At 45.2% G+C, this 26784-nt stretch overlaps 1 protein-coding gene across 1 annotated transcript; it reads left to right on the top strand.

The window, feature by feature from the left end:
- Positions 1 to 347: 347 nt before the first annotated feature.
- TGM7 (transglutaminase 7) lies at positions 348 to 26784 on the top strand. Its single transcript, XM_061159235.1, has 13 exons — positions 348 to 443; positions 13721 to 13903; positions 14753 to 14998; positions 15589 to 15707; positions 17783 to 17911; positions 17993 to 18170; positions 20447 to 20585; positions 21842 to 21945; positions 22380 to 22622; positions 23096 to 23422; positions 23795 to 23955; positions 26034 to 26167; positions 26418 to 26784. Coding segments are annotated over exons 1-13 (2124 nt in total). The 5' UTR covers positions 348 to 442; the 3' UTR covers positions 26578 to 26784.

Genomic DNA, 26784 nt, shown 5'->3' with positions numbered 1-26784 from the left:
CATCATTTTTGAAGGGCAAGAGAAGATCCTGGAAGAAAAGGTACCCAGGGACCAACTATGACTAACTCCCCTTGGATGTTTAGTTGTTATTAAAACAAGTTTGATGGCCTGGAGTGGTCCAGACTGAGATCAGATAGGCAAGTGAGGACAAGACAGGTGCAGCTCATTACCAGGAAGGGGCTGTCTGGATAGAAACCCAGACTCAGCAGCAGGGGTTCAGGAACTGATCCCAAGTAGGCGTGGCTGATTTCACTAAGCCCTCCTGCCCCACCCTCCCTGCCTTATAACTGAAGGCCTTTGCCATCCTCCCAGGTTTATGGAGCTGGTCAAGAACCTCTAGCCTGGCAGAGCCAGCTAATTCATCCTTGAAAAGAGTGAGGCCGAGTTCCAAGTCTTCAAGCAGGCATCAGCTGTCAGGAGAGCAGGAGGATTTCTGGAAAACAGTAAGCAACCCTGGGGATGCTCTAGGACTCATGGGGAAGGGATCCCAGGAATTTCTTGGACTTCCTGCTGATTTCATAGGGAAAGGACTGGTGTTGTTTTAATTCAGATAGTACAGAAAATGCTATTTTGTAGCGGGCTTAGTTGAATCAGGTGGGATCATCCAGATGACACACAGAAAGAAAAGTGTGAGGGGGTGACAAATTCAGAGTGTGATCAGTGCTGTGAAGAAGGATCCAAGAGTTTCAAGAGAGTAAGTGTGGGGCCTCAGCTAGTTAGAAAAAGCTTCTGTGGGGACTGACATTTTTGCTGAGACCTAGAGAGTAGGTAGAAAGTGTGCCCAGAGAAGGGCATGGCTTGGAGAAAGACTTTAATTTGGGAATTGAGCAAACCACCAAAAAAAATCAGAAATCAGGTAGAACTGAGGGCAATACAGATGGAGATCTGGTCAGGGTAAAAGTGGTGGCAGAACGTGTGGAGCAATACAAACCAGTGACAAGTCTGAGGCAAGGGTATGATCCAATCAGTTTACTTACCCATGGGTTCCTCAGTTCCCTTGAGAATAATCTAGCCAGGAGTACTGACAAGACAGATTGAGAGGCTGGACTTGGCTATGACAATTTCTCTGTGGTCATGAATGTCTCCTTGAGCATCTTAGCAACAGATCTTGCCACGTGGTCTTTCACGCAACATGAATCGCACAATCTGAAGGATCATAAATATTGCTATTATCAGTGAAACTGGCTAATGTTTGGAGAGCACTTTAACACTTCCACAAACACTATCCACTTGATTCTCAAAGGAATTCCATGAACTGAGCACTACTCTCTCAGCCCCATTTTACACGGGGCTGAAGCTCTCATCAGTACTTCCTTGCTCAAGGTTCAATAAAGCCAAACAATCTAAGAAGGGCTGGAGCAGTACCCTAAATCAGGTTCCCTAATTCAGACACCTCTGTTCTCTCCAGCTGGTCACAAGACCTTCAAACAGAAGGTTCCAAACAACTAATGAAATTTTGTAATATTTACAAAGATGAGTAAGAAATTATATGAATTTCTGGGGGATGGGTGGGGCTAACGAGTTCAATTTTGAAGATACTGAATCTGAAGTGACTGCAGGATCTTCAAGTGGAGAACCCAGTAAACACATATTAAGGGTGTGGAGCCACGAGAGGATTATAATGTGTCTGTATTTATTTTAGAGTTAAAGATCTCAGAGCTTGCTGTCTTGTAGGACAAATCGAGTGGATTAACCCTAATAGAGGTTAGTCTTTTATCAACACAGAAATGATTCTATGCTTAAAGGGCTTTTTTCCCCTTGAAACTAAATGTAAAACTTGACTGTGTTGGGCATTAGTCTTTAAGGGGAAAAAAAAATCTATAAACAGAATATAATATGGTCAAAGAACATGATTTGCAAAACCATCACGAATTTTATTTTTATTGAAGTATAGTCGATTTACAGTGTTGTGCCAATCTCTGCTGTATAGTAAAGTGACTCAGTTGTACACTATATACATTCTTTTTAGTATTCTTTTCCATTATGGTTTATCACAGGAGACTGAGTATAGTTCCCTGTGCTACATTAGGTCCCTACAGTAGGACCTCATTGTTTATCCATTCCCCATATAGTAGTTTGCACTTACCAACCCCAAACTCCTGCTCCATCCCTCTTCTTCCTGCCTCCCTCTTGGCAACCCCAAGTCTGTTCTCTGTGAGTCTGTTTCTGTTTTGTAGATAAGTTCATTTGTGCCGTGTTTTAGATTCCACATATAAGTGATATCATATGATATTGTCTTTCTCCTCCTAACTTACTTCACTTAGTATGACAATCTCTAGTTGCATCCATGTTTCTTTTTTTTTTTTGCATCCATGTTTCTACAGATGGCATTATCTTGTTCTTTTTTATGACTGAGTAGTATTCCATTGTATAATGTACCACATCTTCATCCATTCATCTATCGATGGACATTTAGGTTGGTTCCATGTTTCAGCTGCTGTGAACATAGGGGTGCATGTATCTTTTTGAATTACAGTTTCGTCCAGCTATATTTGCAGGAGTGGTATTTCTGGGCCATAAAAACTAATGAATATTGATCATAACTTAATCAATTGATTATAACCTAATTAAAAATTAGTTGCCCCATATAGTTACCTGGCTACATTCCAGGTGGAGTGACAGCACATATAAGAGGCTGGTGTGGGAACTACATTTAATATCCTGGGATAAAGCATAATGGAAAAGAATAGAAAAAAGAATGTATATGTATGCATGTATAGCAGAGTCACTTTGCCATACAGCAGAAATTAACACAACACTGTAAATCAATAATACTTCAATTAAAAAAAAGAATGAAGAAGCTGACGTAAGTAGTGTAATAAATAAAGCTGGGAGTAATCAAGAGCTCAATTTGATGGGTGATGTTAAGTTTTTAAAACTAATCACCAGCATCAAGAAGACTCTAATTTCTAAAGCAATGAAGGAAAAACAGCTTTTTTTTTTTTTTTTTACAATTTTGAAACTCCAAGCCTCTGACCCTTTGCTTTTATTCTCTTTGGTCGATGCAGACAATTCCCATGCCAGTTTCAGAAGAAGCCCTATCTTTCCCCATTTTCCTTCTTTGTTTAAGCTGTGCCTTTGGCCTGGAAATTCTTTTTCATACCATCTCTCTCTCTCTCTGTCTCTCTGTTTTTCTCAAATCCTCTTCATCCTTCATGACCAGTGGCTACTCACATATCACAAAGCCTTTCCTGAGCTCCTCCCTAAAAGACCCCCATGGTTCTGACCCTGCTACTCAGGGCAGGGTCCTCTGTAGAGAATACTTATGTGTGTTTTATCTCCACCAACATATTAAACAAGAGGTTAAAGATCAGCTTTTAATAACTTTGTGTGTCTCAAGACTACTAAAATGATGCCATCAACATCACAGTCATCAGTTCTTATAAAAATGAAGGAAGGAGGGAAGGAAAATAGTACTGGAAATTGGGACACTCAGTCTTAATGGGGCCAACAGGATTGACAAAATGGAATTTGTTTGGTTAACCTGGATAAAAATATTATAGTTATTTTAGGAAAACCTCTTTTCCCACCTAAGCTCCCAAATAAGAATTGAAGGGTTTGAATAAATAACAAATAAATTTTAAAAGTATAAAAGCTTATTTTACAAGGCAAAAGTCATTATATTGTTTAAGGCCATATTTTCAAGTAGAATGGCAAATTGTCTTATATGGAAATTGTCACTTTAAACAAGTTCTATCTTAAAATACAGGATGACTGCAACTATGGGAAAAAAACAAACCATTTCAGCATAGACAAAATAACGAGAAGGAAATTTACCAAAATGTATACCGCCCTCCAACACAAGTAAGTTCAGTGTATCCAACTAGGACTATTTCCTTAACACACTCAACACATTTTAAAAAGGCAAAGGATAGGACAGAAAGCTTTCGTTATAATAGGCACAGAAATGTGTGATGAATCATACAGATTAACCCAGGCAATTAGGCGCCTCTTACATACCTTGGACAATGATCAGTAAATATGTAAATATCTTTCTGTTTTCTCTGCATCACTATTATTTTACCAAACTAAATGCTTCCTCCAGGATTGTTGACTGGATGCTTCTGCTTCTCTCTTTAAACTGTCAGTCTGGTAGAATACTCAGGCCCAGATCTCCAGCCATGGTCCTCCTCCTATGTTTCTCACTTTTTCTTAAAAAAAAAAAAAAAAAAAATTTTTTTTTTTCCTGGCATGTCCCTGGTGGTCCAGTGGTTAAGATTCTGTGCTTGCTTCAGCGGACATGGGTTTAATCCCTGGCCAGGAAACTAAGGTCCCACATACTGAGTGGTACAGGAAAAAAAAAAAAAAATTTTTCCCCTCCCTTATTAAAACATGTTACCTTTGCACTATGTGTGTGCATTCGTCACTCATTTGTGTCTGACTTTTTATGACCCCATGGACTGTAGCCTGCCAGGCTCCTCTGTCCATGGAATTCTCCAGGCAAGAATACTGGAGTGGGTAGCCATTCCCTTCTCCAGGGGATCTTCTCAACCGAAGGATCAAGCCTGGGTCTCCTGCATTGCAGGCAGATTCTTTACCATTTGAGCCAGCAGGGAAGACCTACCCTCGCACTGTGGATTTGTTTAATTAAGAAAAGTATAAATCAAGAAATCGCAATCATTTACAATCTGCTCTCACAAAGGAGCAGTTTATGGTATTTACTTCTGTCTTTTAAAAATGGGTCCACCTGCATAAATAACAGCTTTTACAACATTGGAATAAGCTGCATTGTTTCTTTCCTGCTTTTTTCTTCCAGTTATCCTTATGTTATAGGCATTCCCCCTTGTCCTTGGAAAGTTTGTCAGCTTCATTTTTAACCAATAGCACAATAATACACCATTTTAATATACTCATTAAAGATGCAAGATGCAAAGTTCTCTGGTCCTATGGCTATTCGTGAATAACCTTCCAGAGGGTAGCTCCGTTCCTTCCTCATCTCTCTCCTTGACTTAGAGTGAATTGGGTCCCAAGCCTTGAAGTGACAAAGGCAGAAAGTGACAGATCCAAACCACGCCTTGCCTTCCACATCACTTCACTCTCAGCTTAAAAAGGAGACCTCAGAAACAAATCCCTCAGCAATTTTAAAAAAGGCTTTCGACAGAAGCTCTTTTCCTTAAGCTAAGATGTACCCGGAACAACGGGAAACGTAAGAACAGGAGGAGTACTAGGAGGAGGAGGAGGAAATGGTTGCCCCACCCGCCTCAGGATGGAGGGAAAGGTGCTAGTGAGATGACTAAATGCTTAGAGAGCCAAGTTGGTCTAGAGTCTTAATGCTGATTAGTTGAAAGGCCTTGGCTGACAGAAGGAGGGAGATGGATCAGGGTGAGTACTGGGAATCTGACTTTTCTGAGGTGCTAAGTCAAGAGAAGGGAGGCGTTTGGAGAGGGTAGGAGGAGAACAGCAGAGATAGGAGACCCTGAATTGATGCTCTTCCTTTGTTCAATCTGCCCCCTTCCTCCTGTTTCCTCATCTTCGATCAGACCTTGGCACAATCATACAGTCATTCCTTCTCTTCTGAATGGATTCAGCTTAACCTTGAAGCTATGGACCATCTTTGCTTTAACATCCTGGGACTGGAATGACTTTGGAAAGTCTGAGGAGGCCCACAGGGTGCCTTTGGTACTCGGGAGGTCGTTTCCATGGCTGACTCTGGAGCTGAGGGAGGACCACCTCCAGGATCCTAGATCTCTCCTGGTCCGGCTGCTCCTTACAGAGCTGTCCTGGCCCTGAGCTCGGGCCCCCTCAGAGCTGTAGCCACTCTGCTGCTGGGACTGAGAAGGAAGGCCTGGCAGGCCAGGTCAGCCTGGCAGACAGACTCACCGGGCCTGCCAGGGGAGCGCACTAAGATGGAGTGTGCATTTCTTAAAGCTGTGTTCTAAATTATATATTATATAAACTATTAGGAATTATATAAACCATTAGGAATTAGAGAAGCGCACGGTATTTTTATATAAGCCAGAGTTTAGTAGAGCCTTCTCCAGAGACTTGTTCTTATGCTAGATTCCAGGGTACTCTTGTGCTAAATTCTAGGGTATTTCCCCCCTCGGCTATCCCCAATTACTGTAAGCCTAAAATGTTATATTATCTTTTAACATATTATGCTTTAACTAAGCAAGTAATACACACACACAAAAATGCTTGTTATAAAATGTAAAAAGTTCATATTTTAGGATAAAAATCCCCAAGTCCCCTTTTATGTACAACGTACTCCCAATCCTCCTCCTTCCTCATTGGAAAGAACTGTCAACAATTTGGCTAACTGCTTTTAAATAACACTGGGTTATATAAAATTGTTTTATACAATAAGATTATATAATATATATTATTTGATGACTTGCTTTTTAAAAAACTTAATCATATATCTTGGAAATCTTTGCAGGCTGGTGCATATTGGTTCATCAATTGGTCTAAATAATTACAGTTTTCCATTCTGGGCATATAAATACAATTTCTTTAATAAATTTATTTTTTTGTACTATGCCTTATTCCTGGACATTTAGATTGTTTCCAATATTTTTCTCTTATAAACAATGCTACAATACATGCCCCTGTCGATATAACTTTGCATATGTATACAAATATTTATGTGAAAGATTTCTAAAAGAAGAACTATTGGACCAAATACAATATCCACTTTAAGTTTTGATGGATATTTGTAGAGGAGGGAAAACTTAACATTTTTCCCTCTCCCAATTAGGCTTGTTGGCTGGGGACCTATAAATTAGATCAGCAAATGACAGATTAACAGAAAAAAAGAAGTTTATTAACATGTGCACTGCACATGTACAAAGAAGCACTCTGTGATGAGTTACTCAAAGGAGTGGTGAGAACTTGGGCTTATACATCATGTTAACAAGAGAACATACATTTTTACAAAATGACAAAAGGACAGAACAAAAGAGAAGGACTTTGAGTTTCTAGGGCAGTAGATTGTTGGAAGGTAAATTATAGGAGGGAACTAATGGAAGATAAGGATTAGTTAATACATTGTTATATAGATTTCTCTGGGGCTATCTCTGGGTTAATGAGGGTCTAGAGCTGTCTCTGGTGATTAACTTCTGTCCTTCCTCGTAGAGAGGGGAGGGGGGTGTGCGTGCTCAGTCAGTTGTTTCTGACTCTTTTCGACTCCATGGACTATAGCCCACCAGGTTCCCCTGTCCCTGGAATTTTCCAGGCAAGAATATTAGAGTGGATTGCCATTTCCTGCTCCAGGGGATCTTCCGAACCCAGGGATCGAACCCGCGTCTCTTGCATCTCCTGCACTGGCAGGCAGATTCGTTACCACTGAGCCACTGGGGAAGCCTGGGGAGCCTTCACAAATTAAGTCCTGCTTTTAGGCAAATAGCAGAGGGCAGAGAGCTTTTCTTTTATCTGATGCTTCTCAATTGCCTCCAGCTCAAAATAATCTTTATCCTAAAGTGGTGTATTGGGGATGACATAATCTGCTACCCTTCAGTATCAATCAATTTTCTCTACAAAGTCTATATGAATTTATACTCACACCATATATGAAATATAGGAGACAGTCCATTTCCATATACCCTCACAAAATAGATTGTTATTCTTTTAAGCATTTCTGAATGGATCAAAGATGGAATCTCATTATTGTTTTCATTTGCATTTCTCTGATTATAGCAAGACTTCTTAATATTTATGGCAACTTTTATATATAATGGATATTCATCCTTTGTTACATTTGCTGTAAAAGACCTAATAATTTAACTTGTACAGCCAGTCGAGTAACGCTTTCTCCTGCCAGCAGCCATTTGAATTGCTGAGTACTGAGTGGAAGCAATCAAACACTATAATCACGTAGACACCATTAAATGAAAATAATGTTTCAAAGAAACAACATAGTAGGACATGATTAATTGATGGACGAGTGGTTCAAAGCCTAAGAAATTGAAGAGCAGGGCAGGTGGGTGCTGGAGCTTGTTCTTCGTTGATTTGCTGGCAATGTAGGATGAGGAGGTTAAGAGGGACTGCAGTTTCCATTGTGTTCTTCAGACCCACAGGGCTCTACAGGGCAGTCAAGGGAACCCCCACCCCAGTTCTTCCACCAGAGTTGCTCCTCTCAGGTCTGTATGCTATGTTTTTATTTGAATAAAGCACAATAGTCATTTATTTGGAAAGTAAAAGAAAGTGAAAACCTCCAAACCAACTTAAGAACTAGGTTCTACAATCAAACTGTCTAGGTTTAAATGACAATTTTGCCACTTACTAGGTAGGTGATCCCAGGCAAGTTACTTAACCTCCTGAATCCTCTGTCTGTTCACCCGTAATACGGAATTTGTAATATCTTGTTGGGTAGTTGTAGGGATAGAGAGAGATAATGCATAACACACATAAAGCCCAGCACTTAATAACACTCAGTAAATGTCAGCAAGATATGAAACTTGTTACAGGTGCTCCCCATCCTAAAATAACAGGGAAGGATTCATAAGGAATTGGATGCTGAGTTTGCTTGAAGAATGGGTACAATGCGGACACACACAGGTGGGGAGGGGCAGGCCCATCCAGAGGTAAAGCTGGGCTCAATCTATTGGGAGGCCCCAATACACACAGGGGAAGTACGGTTTATTTATGGGCTGTGGGGAGGTAAGGCTGGATACATGTGTTAGGACCCCATCATGGAGGGCTTTGACTGCTTGGTTAAGGAATTTGGACTTGCATCTTTAGGTAGTGAGACATTTTCATCCTTATACAGAAATGCTCAGTAGTAATCTCATCACATAGGAATCTTTGTAAGCTCTCACACAGAAGTGCCCTTTCATATTTCTTAAAAGGGAAGAGATGAGAAAGAATGAAGTGTTAATCAAAGTCCCAAACTGACAATAACAATGAGAAGTGGAAAAATAAAAAACGTTGATGGAGAATTGGACTAACTGCAGGGACAAAGGCAGGAGAAGTAAAGGAGCTGAGTCCACCTGACATTCAATGGCAGGTGCCCGCTCCCTCTGCTGACTGTACCAGGGGCTGTCTTGTCCCCTTCACTACCTCTGTCTGGAGCTTTCTTGACCTTTATTAGTAGCCTGCTTGCCTGGGACGTTATGGGCAGTGAATTCTTTCAACTTGCCCTAGTCTGCATCCAAATTAGCCAAGGCCTTAGGAAGCCCAAGAAGTCAAGGTATTTCACCAGAGGTTTACCAGCGTGCGTGCCTGTGGCCACCAGTCCCTCGCATACACCAGGGTGGTTCCTCCTTTCTTCCGGCCAAAGCCTTTGCCGAGATCTCATTAGCCTTTTGCCTAGATTATTGCAATGGAATTCTTACTGCCCTTCATAGCTTAGTCTTTTTTTTCCATAGCTTAGTCTTGTTTCCCTCTGGTCTGGATTAATTCTGAAACACAGCTGTGATCGTGACACTCCTCAAAAACCTGCCTTTAATCAAAGCAACACTTTTCCTTAAAGACAAAAGGAATACATGTTCAAAGCAAATACTGGGCTGACAGAAAAAAACTCAAAGGAAAGAAAAATTTCCCATAATTTTACCACCTGCAGTTAATCTGTTAACATACTGTTTTTTTTTTTTAAATTTTCTGTGTTGCTTTCTAAAGTTGCATGAATTATTTCCCCATATCCTTTGTCCTTTTGTTGATTACATTAGGATGAGAGGGATAAACTTTACCTATTCAATTCTGAAAAAGCTGGCTAAAAATGTAACATTAAAAAAACTAAGATCATGACATCCAGTTCCATCACTTTATGGCAAGTAGAAGGGGAGAAAGTGGAAGCAGTGACAGATTTTATTGTGGGGGGCTCCAAAATCATGGTGGGCAGTGACTGTGGTCAGGAAATTAAAAGACACTTGCTAAAAAAAAATAAAAAAATAAAAGACCCTTGCTCCTTGGAAGGAAAGCTATGACAAACTTAGAAAGCATCTTAAAAAGAAGAGACATCACTTTGCCAACAAAGTTCCGTCTAGTCAAAGCTATGGTTTTTCCAGTAGTCATGTATGGATGTGAAAGTTGGACCATAAAGAAGACTGAGTAGCAAAGAATTGATACTTTCAAACTGTGGGGCTGGAGAAGATTCTTGAGAGTCCCTTGGACTGCAAGGAGATCAAACCTAAAGGAAATCAACCCTAAATATTCATTGGAAGGACTGATGCTGAAGCCGAAGCTTCACTACTTTGGCCACCTGATGTGAAAAGCTGACTCATTGGAAAAGATCCTTATGCTGGGAAAGATTGAAGGCAAAAGAAGAGGGTGGCAGAGGATGAGATGGTTGGATGACATCATCGACTCAATGGACATGAGTTTCAGCAAACTCCAGGAGACAGATAATGAAGGACAGTGAAGCCTGGCATGCTGCAGTCCATGGGCTTGTAAAGAGTTGGACACAACTTAGCAACTTGAACAACAACATCCAGTTCTTATTGTAGGATATTTGGGTTGCATTGAATATCCTTATGTTTATACTTTTACACACAAATTATGATTTTTCTTAGGAAAAATTTCTAGAAGAGGAATTTGTGGATCAAAGGAATTTGTTTCAAGGCATTCTTTCATTTCATAAGAAATGTTGATAAACTGCCCTCAAAAAGGTGTAACATTTTATCCTCCCATTAGGGGGAGTTACACAAATTGAGTGAGTGAGTGAGTGAAGTAACTCAGTCGTGTCCGACTCTTTGCGACCCGATGGACTGTAGCCTCCATCCGTGGGATTTTCCAGGCAAAGGTACTGGAGTGGGTTGCTATTTCCTTCTCCGTTACACACATTACTACTGAGCAAATAGCAGCATCTCAGCCTGGAGTCAAGCCACTCCTCATCCTGGCCCTGCTGCCCTCGAAGGCCTCTCTCTCTCTCCTTCTCTACAGCCCCACTGTCATCCCGCCAGGTTATTCTCCTTGTACTTCACACACATCCATCCACGCAAACATCTCCGAGCACCCACCAGGGAAGGCAGGAGATTGTGGAGGTTAAGGGGGCAGGCTCTAGAGCCAGCCTACGGGGGTTTGATCCCAGCTCTGTCCTTGCTGCATGGCAGCAACAATATGAGCACCTCCATCCCAGAGTGGCTGAGAGAACGGAAATGATTTCAGACACAGCAAATGCTTCAGACAGTGCCTAGCATGTGGTAAGCGTTCAGCGAACATCAGCTGCAATTATCAGCAATTAGGAACAATGGTTCCTTCTAGGCAATGAGGGAGGGGCCCAGGGGTGAGAAGATGGCCAAGGTTTCTGCTTCCTGAAACTGATTCTAGATGCTATGAAGTGTGCTCTGCAGAAAGGCAAAAGGCTGCTGTGATGGCAGATGATCACAGGGCAGAGGATGGAGCATCGTGGTCAGAAAGTCCCTGTGTGATGGTTACGTCTGAGCCAAGACCCGAGGGGGACATGGAGGGGGACATGGGCAGTCCAAGTGTTTTGATGTCTCTGAGGTCAAGAGGTTAGCACCTCAGAGCTCATTGCAAGCAGACAGCTGCTCTAAAGTCTCTATTCACTTTAAGACTCATAATACATGGGGATATATTTTGATCCTTCTATATCCTTGTCTTTGTGTTAGTCAAGCACCAGGAGTCATGCAGCCGCGGCTTATTTCTAATCTTACTCGTCATTAACCCCTGTGGGCTGGTGGCCAAGGTGAGACAGCCTTGTGGGCGTTACCATGTTGTTTTTTACAGTTTTTTTTTTACTAATTAATTCTGCTTGATTTCCTGTTTTGTTGAATTTCTTGTTGATCCTCTTGGCTATCTTTGCTTCCTCTCTTGAAGGCCCTCCCTTTGGTTCTCTGAAGTCACTGTCTCCCTGACATGAAAAGCACTTCAGTGAGCTAAATGCATAATTATTTTAAGTGAATATAATTAATGTAGGATGCATTGTGATATTTTCTATTCTACTCTTTAAAAAAAATATTGGTCACATTTCTCTCAATTGATTTCACAAACTACTAATAGGTTAGAAATGTTTACAAAATGATGTCTAATTATTCACAGTCATCTGTCTTGGATTGTGCCCTGAATTTTCTGGTTCCAATAATATAACTATTTAAGTGCCTATGTTACATTTAAGAGGTTGAAAAACTTTGTACTATTTGATCCAGTGATTCATCTTTGAATCTGCCTCAAGGAAAGATTGTTACTGGGCTGGGGGGGAAAGGTCAAGGGGGCATTGTACACATTCTGTTTTCAGCCAGATGTTTGACAAATTTGTGAGAAAGATGCAAAATGAAAGCTGGATTTGACTTTAGACTGTGAAGAAAATATAAAAACACCTAATCCAAAAAAAAAAGAAAACAAAACACCTAATCCAGTTTCCTCACATAAAGAATTAGACGTAGTCACAGCTAGCTGAACAACTCTACTTAGACTATTTCCTAATAGCTCAGTGTTAATGTGGAAGGACGCTCCAACGGTAATACTCCACTGGCCTTGGACTTAACCCTTAATGTTTAAATCATCGTATGACCAAAGACGTGGACAACAACCTGGAAGACAGTTTAGCCAGTTCCCAGATGGCAAGAAAAAGTGTTTGGGTGAAAGAATTAGGACTCAAAAAAAAAAAAATTCAACCAGGTAACAAAGACAGGCTAAAACCATCAAAGTGAACTCGTTTAGCGAAATTGTAAAGAACCTTTGTGAAAAAGGAGTTCAAATTGCAAATGGCACAAATCCTGGCTGGAGCAAACATGAGTTTTTCCTTTAAGGTGCTGTTTGGCAGCATCCCCGGCAACCACCCACTAGATGCCTGTCGCAGTCTCTCCCCCAGTTGTGACAACCAAAAACGTCTCCAGATTTTGCCAAATGTCCTCCAGGGGGCAAAAATTCCCCTGTTTAGAACCACTGAGGTAACTCATGTACTACTGGGGGGAAAGGACTGAATGAATTTTTATCACCAGCAAAAACAGCAAAGCAAACACAACCTGAGGCCACCAGTGCTAAGAGCAACTGCTGATGACTGAGTGCTCAGCCTGCACCTGCCACTATGCTAAGGTCTTTACGTGTGAATCCTCACCTAATGCCCACGTGGACCCTAGGAGGTGGGCACACCGTTGTCACCACTTTTCAGCCGAGGACACTGATGTCCAGGGACCTTAAGTGACTTGCTCAAGGTCTCACAGCCAAGATGGCGACATCTTGCACCTTGCCTATTATGCTTTGAGACTTTTAAGATTATACACTAAGTATGCATCTTAGCCAGCAGCCAGGGCCCTCATCCACCTGGAACGTGGCTGAGAAGTAAGAAATTAAGCTGTAAATAACCCTGTGGTACCCACCTGCACCCACATCCTCAAGCAGGGACTTGCCTGTAGCTGAGGTCCAGCCTCCAGTCAGTTCTTTGACTTAGAAAGTGCTAGTCACTCAGTCGTGTCTGACTCTCTGGGACTCTGTGGACTGTAGCCGCCAGTCTTTGACTTAATTCATACAAGATTTTAGTATGCTCTTTCTTCTATCATCAGGATAATAGAGCAATTTTTAGAAAGTTTGTCAGCAAAAGCGATTAAGACTACAAGACGGCACTTCAAGGGTTAACTTTCAGTTACCTGGAAATGTTGTGTTGTCTGGGACCCCAGTTCTTCAGCTAGGTTCAGAGGTCGCTGGAATCATGGTGCTGAATTGCTCTCTGAGTCCTGAAACTAGGCAGCAGGGTGCAGAGGTCTAAGATCTGGACAACAATCATAACCGAGTCAGAGCCAGGTGCAACAGAAATGTCGAAAAGTGTTGGGGATGCTGAGCCCAGGAAGCCACAGCTGTCCCCTTGCCCCATCTCACCCCGCAGTGGCAGCCTTGGAGCTCAGGTCCGTTGACCTGCAGAGCGCCAAGAACAACCAGGAGCATCACACACAGGAAATGGGCCTCCAGCGGCTCATCGTGCGCCGTAGCCAGTCCTTCACCATCCAGCTGCATTTCAACCGTCCCTTCCACTCCAAGAAGGACTCCATCACCTTTGTGGCTGAGACAGGTAAGCTCACCCCTCCCCAAGGCAAAGTTCATCTATAGGGCCCCTGCCTCTCCTTTTTGAACCACCCTCCCCTCTTTTCTCCTGGGACCCCCAGATCCCTATCAGTCCACTTAAGATCTGGCTGACTCAGCCAACTAAGATTGTGACAATAACAGACAACTTTTAAATATGCAACAGGCACTGTGCTAAAAATTCATGCACATTATCTCATTTAATCCGTGACAAGACTTTCAGGTGGGTACTACTATGATCCCATCTTACAGAATAAAAACAGAAAAACCTGAGGCCTACATTGTAAAGGGGCTTCCCAGGTGGCACTAGTGGTAAAGAACGCACCTGCCAATGCAGGAGACATAAAAAACATGGGTTCAGTCCCTGGGTCAGGAAGATCCCCTGGAGGAGGGCATGGCAACACACTCCAGTATTCTTGCCTGGATAATTCCATGGACAGAGGAGCCTGGTGGGTTATGGTCCATAGGGTCGCAAAGAATCAGAAACGACTGAAGCGACTTAGCATGCATGCACATGATAAAGAATCTGCCTCCAGTGCAACAGACCTGGGTTTGATCCCTGAGTCAGGAAGATCCCCTGGAGAACAGAATGGCTACCAACTCCAGTATTCTTGCCTGGGAAATCCCATGGACAGAGGAGACTGGTGAGCTACAGTCCATGGGGTTGCAGAGTCAGACACGACCATCACTACACAGATGTTAAGTGTCTGTCCAAGGACACCCAGTGGCAGTAAAAGGATTAGCAAGTTGTGGGAGGAGGTAAGGGTCCTTCCAGTTCCCCGGCAATCATGTCACATAGATTTTGAGCCTCACTGCAGAGTTGTTCTCTCCTACGCAGGACCAGCGCCCAAGGAGCTGCTGGGAACCCGAGCCACCTTCTTGCTCACCCAGGCCCGACAAGGCAACGGCTGGAGTGCTTCTGACTTCACCATTCAGGCCAACTCGCTCTTTGTCTCCCTTTTCACACCTCCCAGTGCAGTCATTGGTCCCTACTCTCTGAAGATGGAGATCTCTCAGGACCCAAGTCATAGCACGACCCACCCTCTGGGGACCTTCATCCTACTTTTTAACCCTTGGAGTGCAGGTATAACGTGTTCACAGGTTGTAATGCTAACTGATCCATTGGGAATGCTCTGTGAGGGTCTACTTAGAAAGTCCCGAAGATAAACTGCTGGACATCTATGCAGTGTGTTACCATATGCTCACTAAAAATCACCTTCACAGAGAATTTTTAATGGCATGATAAATTAAGTTCATGGCTTGACGTTAAATGAAATCGATTAGGAAATGGGACACATATGATCTTAATTACATATATGTGCAGAAAAAGAAAGTGCAGACAGGTTACACCAAAATGTAATGATGGGTGTCTCAGTAGTGGGAAGGGGTGATCTTCATTGTCCTCTTTCCATCATCCATATTTTCCAAATCTCTAAGATCAGCTTGCTGCTTTTAAAACCAATAGAAGATGATCTTTTTCTAAAGTATAGATTATATTGCTGGCTTCTAGAAAAGCACATAGACTTTTTAGGAGCCCAGTCTGGATTTCTATTGCCATCAACCCATTGCTTCTCTGATTATCCAGGAAGATACTGTTGTTACTGTTTTTTAATTTTATTACTGTTTATTTTTTGGTTTGGGGCTTTGTCCCCTCTGCTACTCTTAACTGCTCAGAGGACGACGTCTACCTGCCAAGTGAAACACTGCTGCAGGAATATATCATGATGGACTATGGCTTTGTTTACAAGGGTCATGAAAGATTCATCACCCCCTGGCCCTGGAACTACGGGCAGGTAACACTGTCACCTGAAGTGGGCCTTAGACAACTCTGTTAGCTCATGAAGTACCACTAATAGAAGTCAGGGTGTGTAGTGCTAGAGTGAGAGGCACAAGGAAGGAAGGGGAAATGCTTTTTCTTCTCAGTTTTTAATATTTTGTATGAAAAACTTAAAGCATAATACAAGTAGACAGGCTACTCTAATGAACCTCCATGAACCTCTTACCTTCAATAGTGATCAATTTATGGTGAATCTTGTTTCATCTGTATCAAGGATTTACAAACTATAGCCTGTGGCCCACTGCCTGTTTTTGCATGGCCCAAGAGCTTAGAATGGTTTTCATACTTTTCAAACTACCAAAAAACAAAAATTAAAAAACAAAACAAAACACAGTCATCCTTCAGTATTTTCAGGGCATTGGTTTCAGGATGCCTCCACATATACCAAAACCAAGCATGCTCAAGTCCCTTATATAAAATGGCATAGTATAATATTTGCACATAACCTATGCACAACTTCTCATGTACTTTTAAATCATCTCTAGATACTTATAATACCTAAAAATATGTAAATGCTATGTAAATAGCTGCTGGAATTGTGCAGCAAATTCAAGTTTTGCTTTTGGGGAATTTTCCAGAATTTTTTTTTTCTTTTTTTGTTTTTTTCAGAATTTTTTTCCCCTAATATTTTTGATTCTATTGGTTGAATCCATGGATGCGGAACCCACTGATACAGAGGGCTGACTATATTTTTTGACATGGAAATTATATGAAGTTCCAACTTTGGTGTCTAATAATACCCTTTTATTGGAGAAGGAAATGGCAACCCACTCCAGTACTCTTGCCAGGAGAATCCCATGGATGGAGGAGCTTGGTGGGCTACAGTCCATGGGGTCGCAAAGAGTCAGACACGACTGAGCGACTTCACTTCACTTCACTTCATTGGAACGCAGGCATGCTCATTCACTGAGGTATCATCTGTAGTTACTTTCACGCCACAATGGCAGAATTGCGTGTGGAGACTGAGACCCTATGGCCCGTAAAGGCTAAAATAGTTATTATTTGGTCCTTTACAGAAAAACTGCTGATCCCTGGTATCTTTCCCTCCATTCCTCCTACCTCATCACTGAATTTTTTGGAAGCAAATTACCACATCATTTAGTTCACTAATACTTCCAACTATAGTTCTAAAAGATGATGACTCTCTGAAAAACTAAACCACAATCCATTGTTATAACTGAAATAATACATGCAGTTCTTTAATAACACTAATTATCCAGTTAGAGTACACAGCTGGGGACCTTTGACTCCGGGCAACTTTTCTACTCTCCACCTCCAGCCATGGCTAGGATAGTTTCTCTCTGCCTCCCACTGCCTTCTCAGCCCTGTCCACACACCCTGGGAGGGGAGAGTGGGGTGGGGGCAGGAAGCAGGGAACCTTGCTGAGGAAGATCAGTTTCCTGTTCCCTAACAACCTGTATACATTTTTGAAACGTAGAAAACTACCAGGGCATTTGATAGTCAAAAGGGTTAGGATGCATGTACAAATATATGTCGTATGTCCTGATTCTACACTGTCTTCTGTGCCCACACCATCCATGCTGAACCCTCTACCTGCCTTCAAGGCTGTCCATGCTCTTCTCACGCCTCACATGCCTAGCCTTACATTTATCCATCTGATCGTTTCCTAACCCCACAAGTCCTCCAGAAAGAAAATCTCTGAGCCTGTTTCGGGTACCCACTGCACCCAAAGACCTCAAGTGAACACCCCTACCTAGAGCTCTTCCTGTCTACTTAAGTCTTTCCAAGACCAGCAGCTCCAGTAGTCTTCTGCTCCTTTAAATTGACTCTCATCTCTCTAAATTACATTTGCATTTTTCATCAGAAACACACAGGTTAGTTCTTCAAATCCTGAATCTCACACATTCCCAACTTGACTTGTAAGCTCCTTGAAGGCAGGACCTGGTCTGATATTTAGCACCTACCCCCACCACATATACACCATCCCTAAGAGTCAGTGCTACTGAGTTGGCTTCAGAATTCTAGACTTTTTTACTCTTCTCTTTGTTCTTCCGTGACTTCCCCGGCAAGTTTGAAGAAGACATCATAGATATCTGCTTTGAGATTCTGAACAAGAGCCTGTACTTCTTAAAGAACCCGTCCAAAGACTACTCGCAGCGGAACGACGTGGTGTACATCTGCAGGGTGGTGAGCGCCATGGTAAGACCGGAAACTTCCCCGGCCCCGCCCCAGCGTCCCCAGCAGGGGCACCGCGGAAACCCATCTGTCTGTCCCCTTTAGATCAACAGCAACGACGACAGCGGCGTGCTGCAGGGGAACTGGGGAGAGGACTACTCCCGGGGGGTCAGCCCCCTGGCGTGGACGGGCAGCGTGGCCATCCTGCGGCAGTGGGCGGCCAGGGGCGGGCAGCCTGTGAAGTACGGGCAGTGCTGGGTCTTTGCAGCTGTGATGTGTACGGGTGAGTGAGGAGGGCGGGGTGGGAACGGGGTGGGAATGCAGACTAGCTTATTGACTCTTTACGATAACCCTCTGAGGTCGGGCTGGGATCGTCTCTATCTCACCTTGGTTAATTGTGGCTTGTCTACAGCCCTACAGCTAAGGAGTCGTGGACATTCAGCTCTTAAACAGCACACTCACTAGCCTCATGGAACCCTGCAGTATCCAGTGAAGGGCTGACCTGCTGCAATCACTCCACAGACTCCTTGATGGAGCAGTTAGACTATTAGAATGGTCACCTGGATAGAGGAGCTTCTGGTCCCAAAGTGGAGGCAAAACTGGCTTCTTTCTGCCACTGGCTCAGGCTCCTCAGCTCAAGATGAGCCTGGGGTCAGGGGCAAGTTGGGGGGAGCTTGAGGTGCCAGCAGATGATCTGGGAAAACCTGATCTCACCTGTAGGCAGAGCTGCCGCCTCCCAAACACCACTGAGAGATTCTTGAGGAGTTACAATTAAGAGATTTGCTACTTTGTTAACTACCCTTAAGGAGCATCCATGTTTTATACATTTATCAGTTATTTATAATTTAGTCCCAGGTCATCAGTCAGATTATCTGTGAATATGAGGGAAAGATGGAAAGCACTGTGGTGCCTGCTTATCCTCCCCCAAGAGGCAGGGGTACCTGGTACAGTGCTGCCCGTCCCACTGTGAGGCTCGAGAAATGTTTACTGAACCGATATGCTGACTCTGAGTTGGAGAAGGAGGGAGCACAGAGTGGGAAGGGCAGAGACGGCGGCCAAAGTTCTAGAGTTTTATGAGAAGGGCAACACAGCTTGGCAGTTATGGACAGGTGCTGCAGACAGCGGAGAGGTTTAAATATGAGTGCTGAAATCAAGTGACCTCACTGTGCTCATCTGTGTTCACTGGAAAATGCTCCGCACAGTGCCAGCACTTAGTACAGCCAGATTTGCCTTAGGCTGGGATGTCCCCGACCAGGCAGGAGTTAAGGGGGAGGGCTCAGGCCTTTAGACTCTGTGAAGAGAGGGAGAAGGTCTGGGTCTGCCTCTTTGCTCCACCCCCGGGCCTCTTCACTGCCAGGCCCTAGAATCTACAGCCTTCACATGAGGGGAGAGCGGCTCCTGCCAAATTACCTCTGGCCACTCGCAGCCCTGGTCTGACTCTCACCCCTGCCAAAGATTTGTGAAAAGCCCAGGAGCTGTGCTAGGAGTGGACCGGTGATTGCAGACTGTTGGCATCCTTTGGGGCTCTTGAATGAATCGAAACAAAAAGTCTGGCCAATCTTAATAGTCCCCTTACATTTCAAAGCATTGGCATCCCCATAGCAGCCTCAATGGGCACCATTTGCTCCTAAGAAGGATTGTTGTTCAGTCGCTAAATCATGTCTGACTCTTCGTGACCCCATGCACTGCATCATGCCAGGCTCCTTAGGGGTGGGATAAACCTCTCTCTAAACTCCTCACCTTGCCTTTAGAGGTGGGGACCTATGTTTCAAAGGTCACATCTGGCTCTTGGCTTAATTTCACCTGCCCCTGATCAGCTGTGTCTGGGGGTGGCAGTAGGATGGTATAGTGTCTTTGAAGGAGGTGTGTCTGCTTTGTGTGATTCCAAAGAAGCCACAAGAGGGTGCTGTTGTCTTATCAAAGATGGTCATTCCCTCCGTCTCCATGCAAGATTTCCTTTGTTGCTGATGTCTTCCATGTATTTCTATAAATCTATCTTGCTCTTCTATCTGTACTCTGATTTCTTTCTTACCTCCTTCAAACCCTTTCATTTGAATTGAGTTACAGATCCAGAATTTCAGAACTGAAAATCATCTGGTCCAGCTCCATTTTGTTACATATAAGCTAAGGACTAAGGCCCAGAGAAGTTAAGCCATCTACTTAAGGTCACACCTCTTCTCTTCTGACCACAGCACAGGTCTCATTTTTTTTTTTTTTTTCTTTCAACTTATCAAATGTGTAGGTTCTCTGTTTTTGGTTCGGACAGCTGCTAAATGGGAAAAGCCCTAAATGATCAATTGGGTTGTTGTTAATTGTTTTAAGTGACCCTCAAGTGATTTCTTTCTCCTGGTGGAATGGAAACCATGGATAGGACAGGTAGGCCACAAGGTTTCTGGGCCTGGGTGTGGTGCTCTGAGGATAAAGGAGGTATAGGTACGGATCTGCAAGCACCTTGGCCTTTTTGTCTCCTCCAGCTTAAAATTGAGAAAGTATGTACGTGAGACCAGTGATTCTGCTTGAAATGGATTTGGTAATTCCCCATGCTTTTCCTCTCTTTAGTAATGAGATGCTTAGGTGTTCCAACCCGTGTTGTTTCCAATTTCCGTTCTGCACACAACTCGGATGCGAACTTGACCATCGACACCTACTATGACCAACATGCAGAGATGCTGCCAACTCAGAAACGAGACAAAATATGGTAAGGGGCACTGTCTCCTGCAGATCTCTGCTCCGTTCCAGGTAGGGCAGGAAAATTCTGACCTGATGCTTTCTGGCCTTAAGGAAATACTGCCCCATACATTTGTTGCCAGTGCTCAGAGAATAAGTCCTCAGCCAGAAAGCAGTTCTGGCTAATCAGATCATCACCTCAAGCTCATTTCAGACATAGAAGACTATGAGTTAATGTATTGTGAGTTTGGCAACCAAATGAACAGATTGTGTGCCCTCTGAATACTGACCTCATCTTACTCTTCCTTCATTGAGCCTTTCTGCCTGTCTGGACATTTCTCTGTTTCTCTCTCAGGGCAAAGCCAGGACTAGCTGTCTCTGCATACTTACTCTGATCTCTCTTGACCTCTCCTCTGCCTGCCCTACTCTCCCTCCCAGCTGGCATCTGTGTGTGTCTCTATGTGTCCCTTTATTCTTTTATCTCTGGTAGCTTCCCCTGGTTCCTTTTCTCCTCTCTTCTACCCAAAATCTCATTTCCTGTTTTTGCTTTTCCAGCCAGTTTCCAGGTAAGACCTTTGAATTGTATCAGAATTAGCTGCTGTCCTTGGCACTCCCTCCCTCTCTGAGCTCCTCGAGGGCTGAAACTTCTCTGGCTCAATGAGCAGAAGTGTATCTGGGGAGGACATACACTCACGTAGAATTCTGTCTGTGAACACACAGCCTGAACCTAATCATGAGGAAACATCAGGTGAGTCCAAAATGAGGGCCACACTGATAAAATGAATCAATCAAGACTGTGTTCAAACTGTCAGTGTGATAAAAACAGAGCCTGAGGAACTCTTCCAGTTCAAAGGACATAAAGGGTATTGGACAACTAAACGCAATGTGTGATCCTGCATTGGGTGGAAAAAAATGCCATAAAGGACATAATTAGGTCAACTGACAACACTGAAATATAGACCATAAGGTAGATAAAGTATGAATACTAAATGTGTGAAGTTGAGAACTGTATAAGAGTATGTAAAGGAAGATCCCTATTCTAGGAAATCTCCACCTGAAAGAAAGCCAGTGCTAAAGCAAATGGAGCAAAATGCTAACGATAGATGAACTGGGTATATGGGTGGTATTTATCCTTGTCTTGCAACTTTACTGTGAGCTTGAAATTACTTCCAAATAAAATGTAAAAAAAAATAGAAGAAACAATGATATAAAGCACTCAGTATAGGGTCTGATACCTGGCAAATCCTCTGAAAATGTGAGCCCTTTTCTCCTTACTGCCTTCTGCAGGAATTTCCATGTCTGGAATGAGTGCTGGATGATCCGGAAAGATCTCCCTCCAGGATACAATGGGTGGCAGGTTCTGGACCCCACTCCCCAGCAGACCAGCAGCGGTGAGTGAAGACCACTGTGGAAGGGCCTGGGCTCTGTGGGGAGGCCAATCAAAGTGACTGACCCCGTGAGCAGGAGGCCAAAAGGGAGCGATGCCTTTCCCACTTCGTCCACTTTCCAAAGTCGTAGCAGAGACAACTTCGCGTCAGGGGTCTAACTTTGCCGTTGACAGCTGGGTGGGCCAGTGAGTCACTGGACCTCTCAGTCGTTTGCTCCCCTGTAACGGGGGGAAGATGAGGATGATGCTTCCCAGGGTGGCTGTGAGCATCAGATGAGTTAGTGGGAACTGGAGAGCACCGTGTGGAGGAGGGTCATTGACGCCACTGCCTCTCCCCATCCCACCTCCCTCCTCTGCCTCCCATGGCCACGCCCCACTGGCCCTGGTCCACCTGTCAGCAGCCGAGTTAGTGGTCCACAACTCCTGTTCCCTGCCCAGGGCTGTTCCGCTGTGGCCCTGCCTCCGTGAAGGCCATCAGGGAAGGGGAGGTCCATCTGCCTTACGATACCCCATTTGTGTATGCCGAGGTGAACGCTGATGAAGTCGTTTGGCTACTGAAGGATGGCCAGGCCCAGGAAATCCTGGCCCATAACACCAGTTCCATCGGGAAGGAAATCAGCACCAAGATGGTAGGGTCAGACCAGCGCCAGAACATCACCAGCTCCTACAAGTACCCAGAAGGTGCCTGGGACCCCAGGGTTTGCAGGGAGGCGGGCAGCTGTAACCTCCTTTGCTTTGCCTGGCAAGGGGTTTGAAGATGACTCTCACGTGTAAACCATCACCACCTAACCCAACCACCTCCTCCTCAAAAGACAACTAAGAATAGCGTCCAGTGATTATATTCAGGAACTCATTTAACCCCAATTTTTGGCAACTCTATGAGGCAAGGAGATATCCCTGGGTTATATGTGACAGAACCCTGCACCAAGAGGTGAAGGGACCATGACGGAGCGAGGGTTTGAGCCCAGCAGCTAGCAATACCCATCCCCGTGTTCTCAGCTGTGAGGCTGTATCATCTCCTTCGGCAGCTATTCTTGGGGTTGGGGCTTCGGGAGGGGGCCTGGGAGTTTCTGGGTGCCTTGTTTCCCCAAGAAGGTCATTGTTCCTCTTGACTCCTCCCCACTGATGTCTTTCCTGGCTCTCCCTTCTGTCAGGATCCCCTGAGGAGCGATCTGTGTTTATGAAGGCCTCCCAGAAAATGCTGGGTGTGCGGAGGACCTCTTCACCCTTCCTAGATCTGCTGGGGTCCGGGGGCGCTGTGGGCCAGCCGGCGCAGCTGCAGCTTCACCTGACCAGGAAGCCTGAGTGGGGCCAGGACCTGCTGCTGAGGCTGCATGCCCGGAGGGTGGCGGACAGAGCCCACCCCCGGGGGCCCATCCACCTGGTGGTGGGCTTCTGTGCACAGACCCTGCTGCACAACGGTGGTACCCGGGAGCCCCTCTGGAGACAAAAAGTGCACTTGACCCTGGACTTTGGGGAGGGTGAGTATGAGGCAGGCCTGGAAAGGCATCTACAGGGAAGGGAGCTTGGGGCCATGAACAAGTCACCCCCAGTACACACACACACACACACACACACACACACATACACTCATGCTCACGTACATCAGGCAGTGAAGCTGCTGTTGACAGGAGGTTGAATGCCAGGTACTATACCTCTGATGCTGCCAGCAGGGAAACAGCAGTGACCTCAGGGGGCTGGGGTGCAGGGTAAGCACTCTCTCTCTCTCTCTCTCTCACACACACACACACATGTAGATGCACACTGATTCTCTTTCACACACATACACATTTTCACTCTCTTTCTTTCTGAGACCCATTTCTGGACTCAAAATGCATTTTGTCTGTGCTTAGATATACAGTGGCCGCTTGCGCTACCTTACAACAATTACAGAAACAAGCTGACGGATGAAAAGCTGATCCGCGTGTCTGGCATCGCCAAAGTGGAGGAGACAGGGAAGTCCATGCTGGTCTTAAAAGATATCTCCCTAGAGCCTCCCCACATATCTATTGAGGTAAGGCATCTGGACAGAGAAGGGGCTGGGGGGCCCTCTGACTCAGCCAACCCAGGGGCTGGGGGTACAGCAGCTAACAAGACACAGTCCCTGCTCTGGACACCAAATGGATGATTAGAGTGCAGTATGGTGTCGTCTCTGTGCTCTGTGCAAAGGGAAGGCTTCCCAGAGGAGGTGACATTTTATGGAGGATACACAGGAAGACACTCTAGAGAAGTGAGGTGGAAATGAACGCATTTTAAGGCAAAGAGACAAGAAAGGCAGTGTCTGGAAGATGGAGTAGACAGGTTTGAGAGAGATTCAGGCCAAATTCCTTGTCATCTGATAAGACAGGGGTGACAAGGAAGAGGGAAACAAATGAAAGGTGAGCCTCACATCTCCAGTTCAGAGGCCTGAGGGAAGGGCGAGGCCATTGCACAAGGAATGAATATAGGTGGAGTAAGGGTCAGTGGAGGAGGGCGGGGATGATGCCCAGCTCCTATCACCAGGGTTTTCCTCCCTCTGAAGCCTCCCTCCGCCACTTTTCCCTCTTACCTGAAGACTCACCCACAGCCTAACCCTCACCTGACTCTACACCTGGTGGATTTGCCTAAATAGCACGCTCCACCCCAAGGGGAATGGGAACCGACTGACTCCACGTCATAAACCATCTGGCCACGTGACAGTCTTCTCCTGGGCCGTGAGGTCGTCAGGCACCCTCCCACGGTGGGGCGTGGGGGCACCGGGCAGAATCACAAGAGCAGACGCAAGCCTGGGGCTGAAGTGAGGCCCTGCCCGCCACACAGAGCCCTGGTTACAGCAGGATCCACTGCAGACACAGCAGATGCCAACTAGGCTATTAACTGGTCCCCGTTGGTAAGAAGGAGATTCCCAGGTGGCTCAGTGTTGAAGAATCTGCCTGCCAATGCAGGAGACGCAGGAGACACAGACAGCTTCGATGTCTGGGTTGGGAAGATCTCCTAGAGTAGGAAATGGCAACCCACTCCAGCATTCTTGTCTAGAAAATTTCAGGGACCGAGGAACCTGGCAGGCTACAGTCCATGGGGCTGCAAAGAATTGGGTGTGACTGAGCAACCGAGCACATTGCTAAGGAACCATGGAATTATTCGTATGACTCTGCTGGATACCAAAGCTATTTTGATCTTGTTCAGCTCTGGCACGCTCACTAGAGTATAAAGGACTCGTTTCTTTTCTTTGAGTTCCAGGGGAGCCACAGTGTGTTCTTCCTTTTCTGTGATTCTCTGATTGAGCCAGAACACGCTCCCAGTAGGATCTGGGTGGTCGAGTCATTTCCGTTCAACACTTGTCTACCAGAGAGCCATCATATGGCTGGCACTGTGCTAGGCACTATGGCTCAAGAAGTGAGTAGGATGGCATCCCTGCCTCCCACTCACAGACCAAAGTCATGATTGCCCTATGACACAGCCCTCACATGTGATGGACTGAGTGCACCTGGAAAAACTCAGAGTAGGTCTGCTAATGTACATGGAGACAGGGCAGAGTGGGAGAAAGATCCTGCTGGGGTCTGGAACACCTGGGTCAGGTCTGGGCTCTGCCATTAACATTTCTTGGGACCCTGGCCTCAGAATGACATCATTGGTGGCACATGGATGGCACATATGACACCACTTTCTTATCCCATGCCTGTGTCAGACATTACTAATCAATCACAACTCTCACTGACTCTGGATTGTCCTCAAGATCATTTTTTTTTTTTAATTGAAGGATAATCTCAAGATCCTTTTAACACAGCATTCCTATCAGTCACAACTAACAGATTGGAGCTGGCACTTAAAGTTGAAATCTAATTGCCATCCTGAGCTAGATGATGGGGAGGGAATAGATTTCAACTTGGTACCAATTCCCCATTGGTGGTGGCTTCCAGAAGTACTGTGAGCTTCCAAGACAGGCCAGGGTATGTGATAACCACGAATACCCTGGGCTTCTGTTCTCTCCCCTGCAGCATCTTAACCCCTAAATAAGCAGTCCCTGGTGGTCAACAGATGGATGGAGTTTGCTGACCTGAGTGCAGAAATGAGGCCACATCCCCACAATATCCTTGTCTTCTCCCCACACAGGTGTCTGAGCGGGCTGAGGTGGGCAAGGCACTGAAAGTCCACGTCTCGCTCACCAACACCCTCTCGGTGGCTCTGAGTCACTGCACAATGGTGCTGGAAGGCAGTGGCCTCATCAATGGGCAGATATCAAATGAGTGAGTCCTAGGGCCACCCACCTGTCTCCTGCTGGTCTTTGCTAAGGGGAGTCTCATGGGGTCACAGGATGGTCCTTCGTCTCCTGGATGATGCCTCCTTGCTCCCACCTTCCTCCAGAAAAGGTTGAGGTCGGTCAGTGGTGTGGGTGGGGTAGGGTGGGGTGGGAGGTGCTTACTGACCAAGACCAGAATCCAGAATACCCACCCCAGCAGTTACTCCAGGCTCTAACAGGCCCTTTTTGACCCGCAGCCTCGGGACTCTGGTGGCCGGACACACTATCGAAATTCAAGTGGACCTCTACCCCATCAAAGCCGGACCCCGCCAGCTCCAAGTCCTCGTCAGCAGCAACGAGATCAAAGAGATCAAGGGATACAAGGACATCTTTGTTGCTGCAGCCAGGGCTCCTTGAGCCTCATGCTCACCTCCTCAGGCCCTCTAGTTGCCCAGCTCCTCCCCTGCCCCACCTCCAGACGCCCTTTCAGCCCCCTACCCACCCCTCACGCCCACCTTGCTCTCTCCTCCTGGAGGTGTGTTTTATCTTTGTTCCTTGCTGTCCTCTTCCTGGCCTACCTGGGGGCGAAGGGAAGCTCTGTGCATCTTGGGAAGAGACAATAAA

Source organism: Dama dama, chromosome 13 (genome assembly GCF_033118175.1).
Source record: "Dama dama isolate Ldn47 chromosome 13, ASM3311817v1, whole genome shotgun sequence".
NCBI classification, from domain to species: Eukaryota; Metazoa; Chordata; class Mammalia; order Artiodactyla; family Cervidae; genus Dama; species Dama dama.
This window is presented reverse-complemented; position numbering and strand designations above follow the sequence as displayed.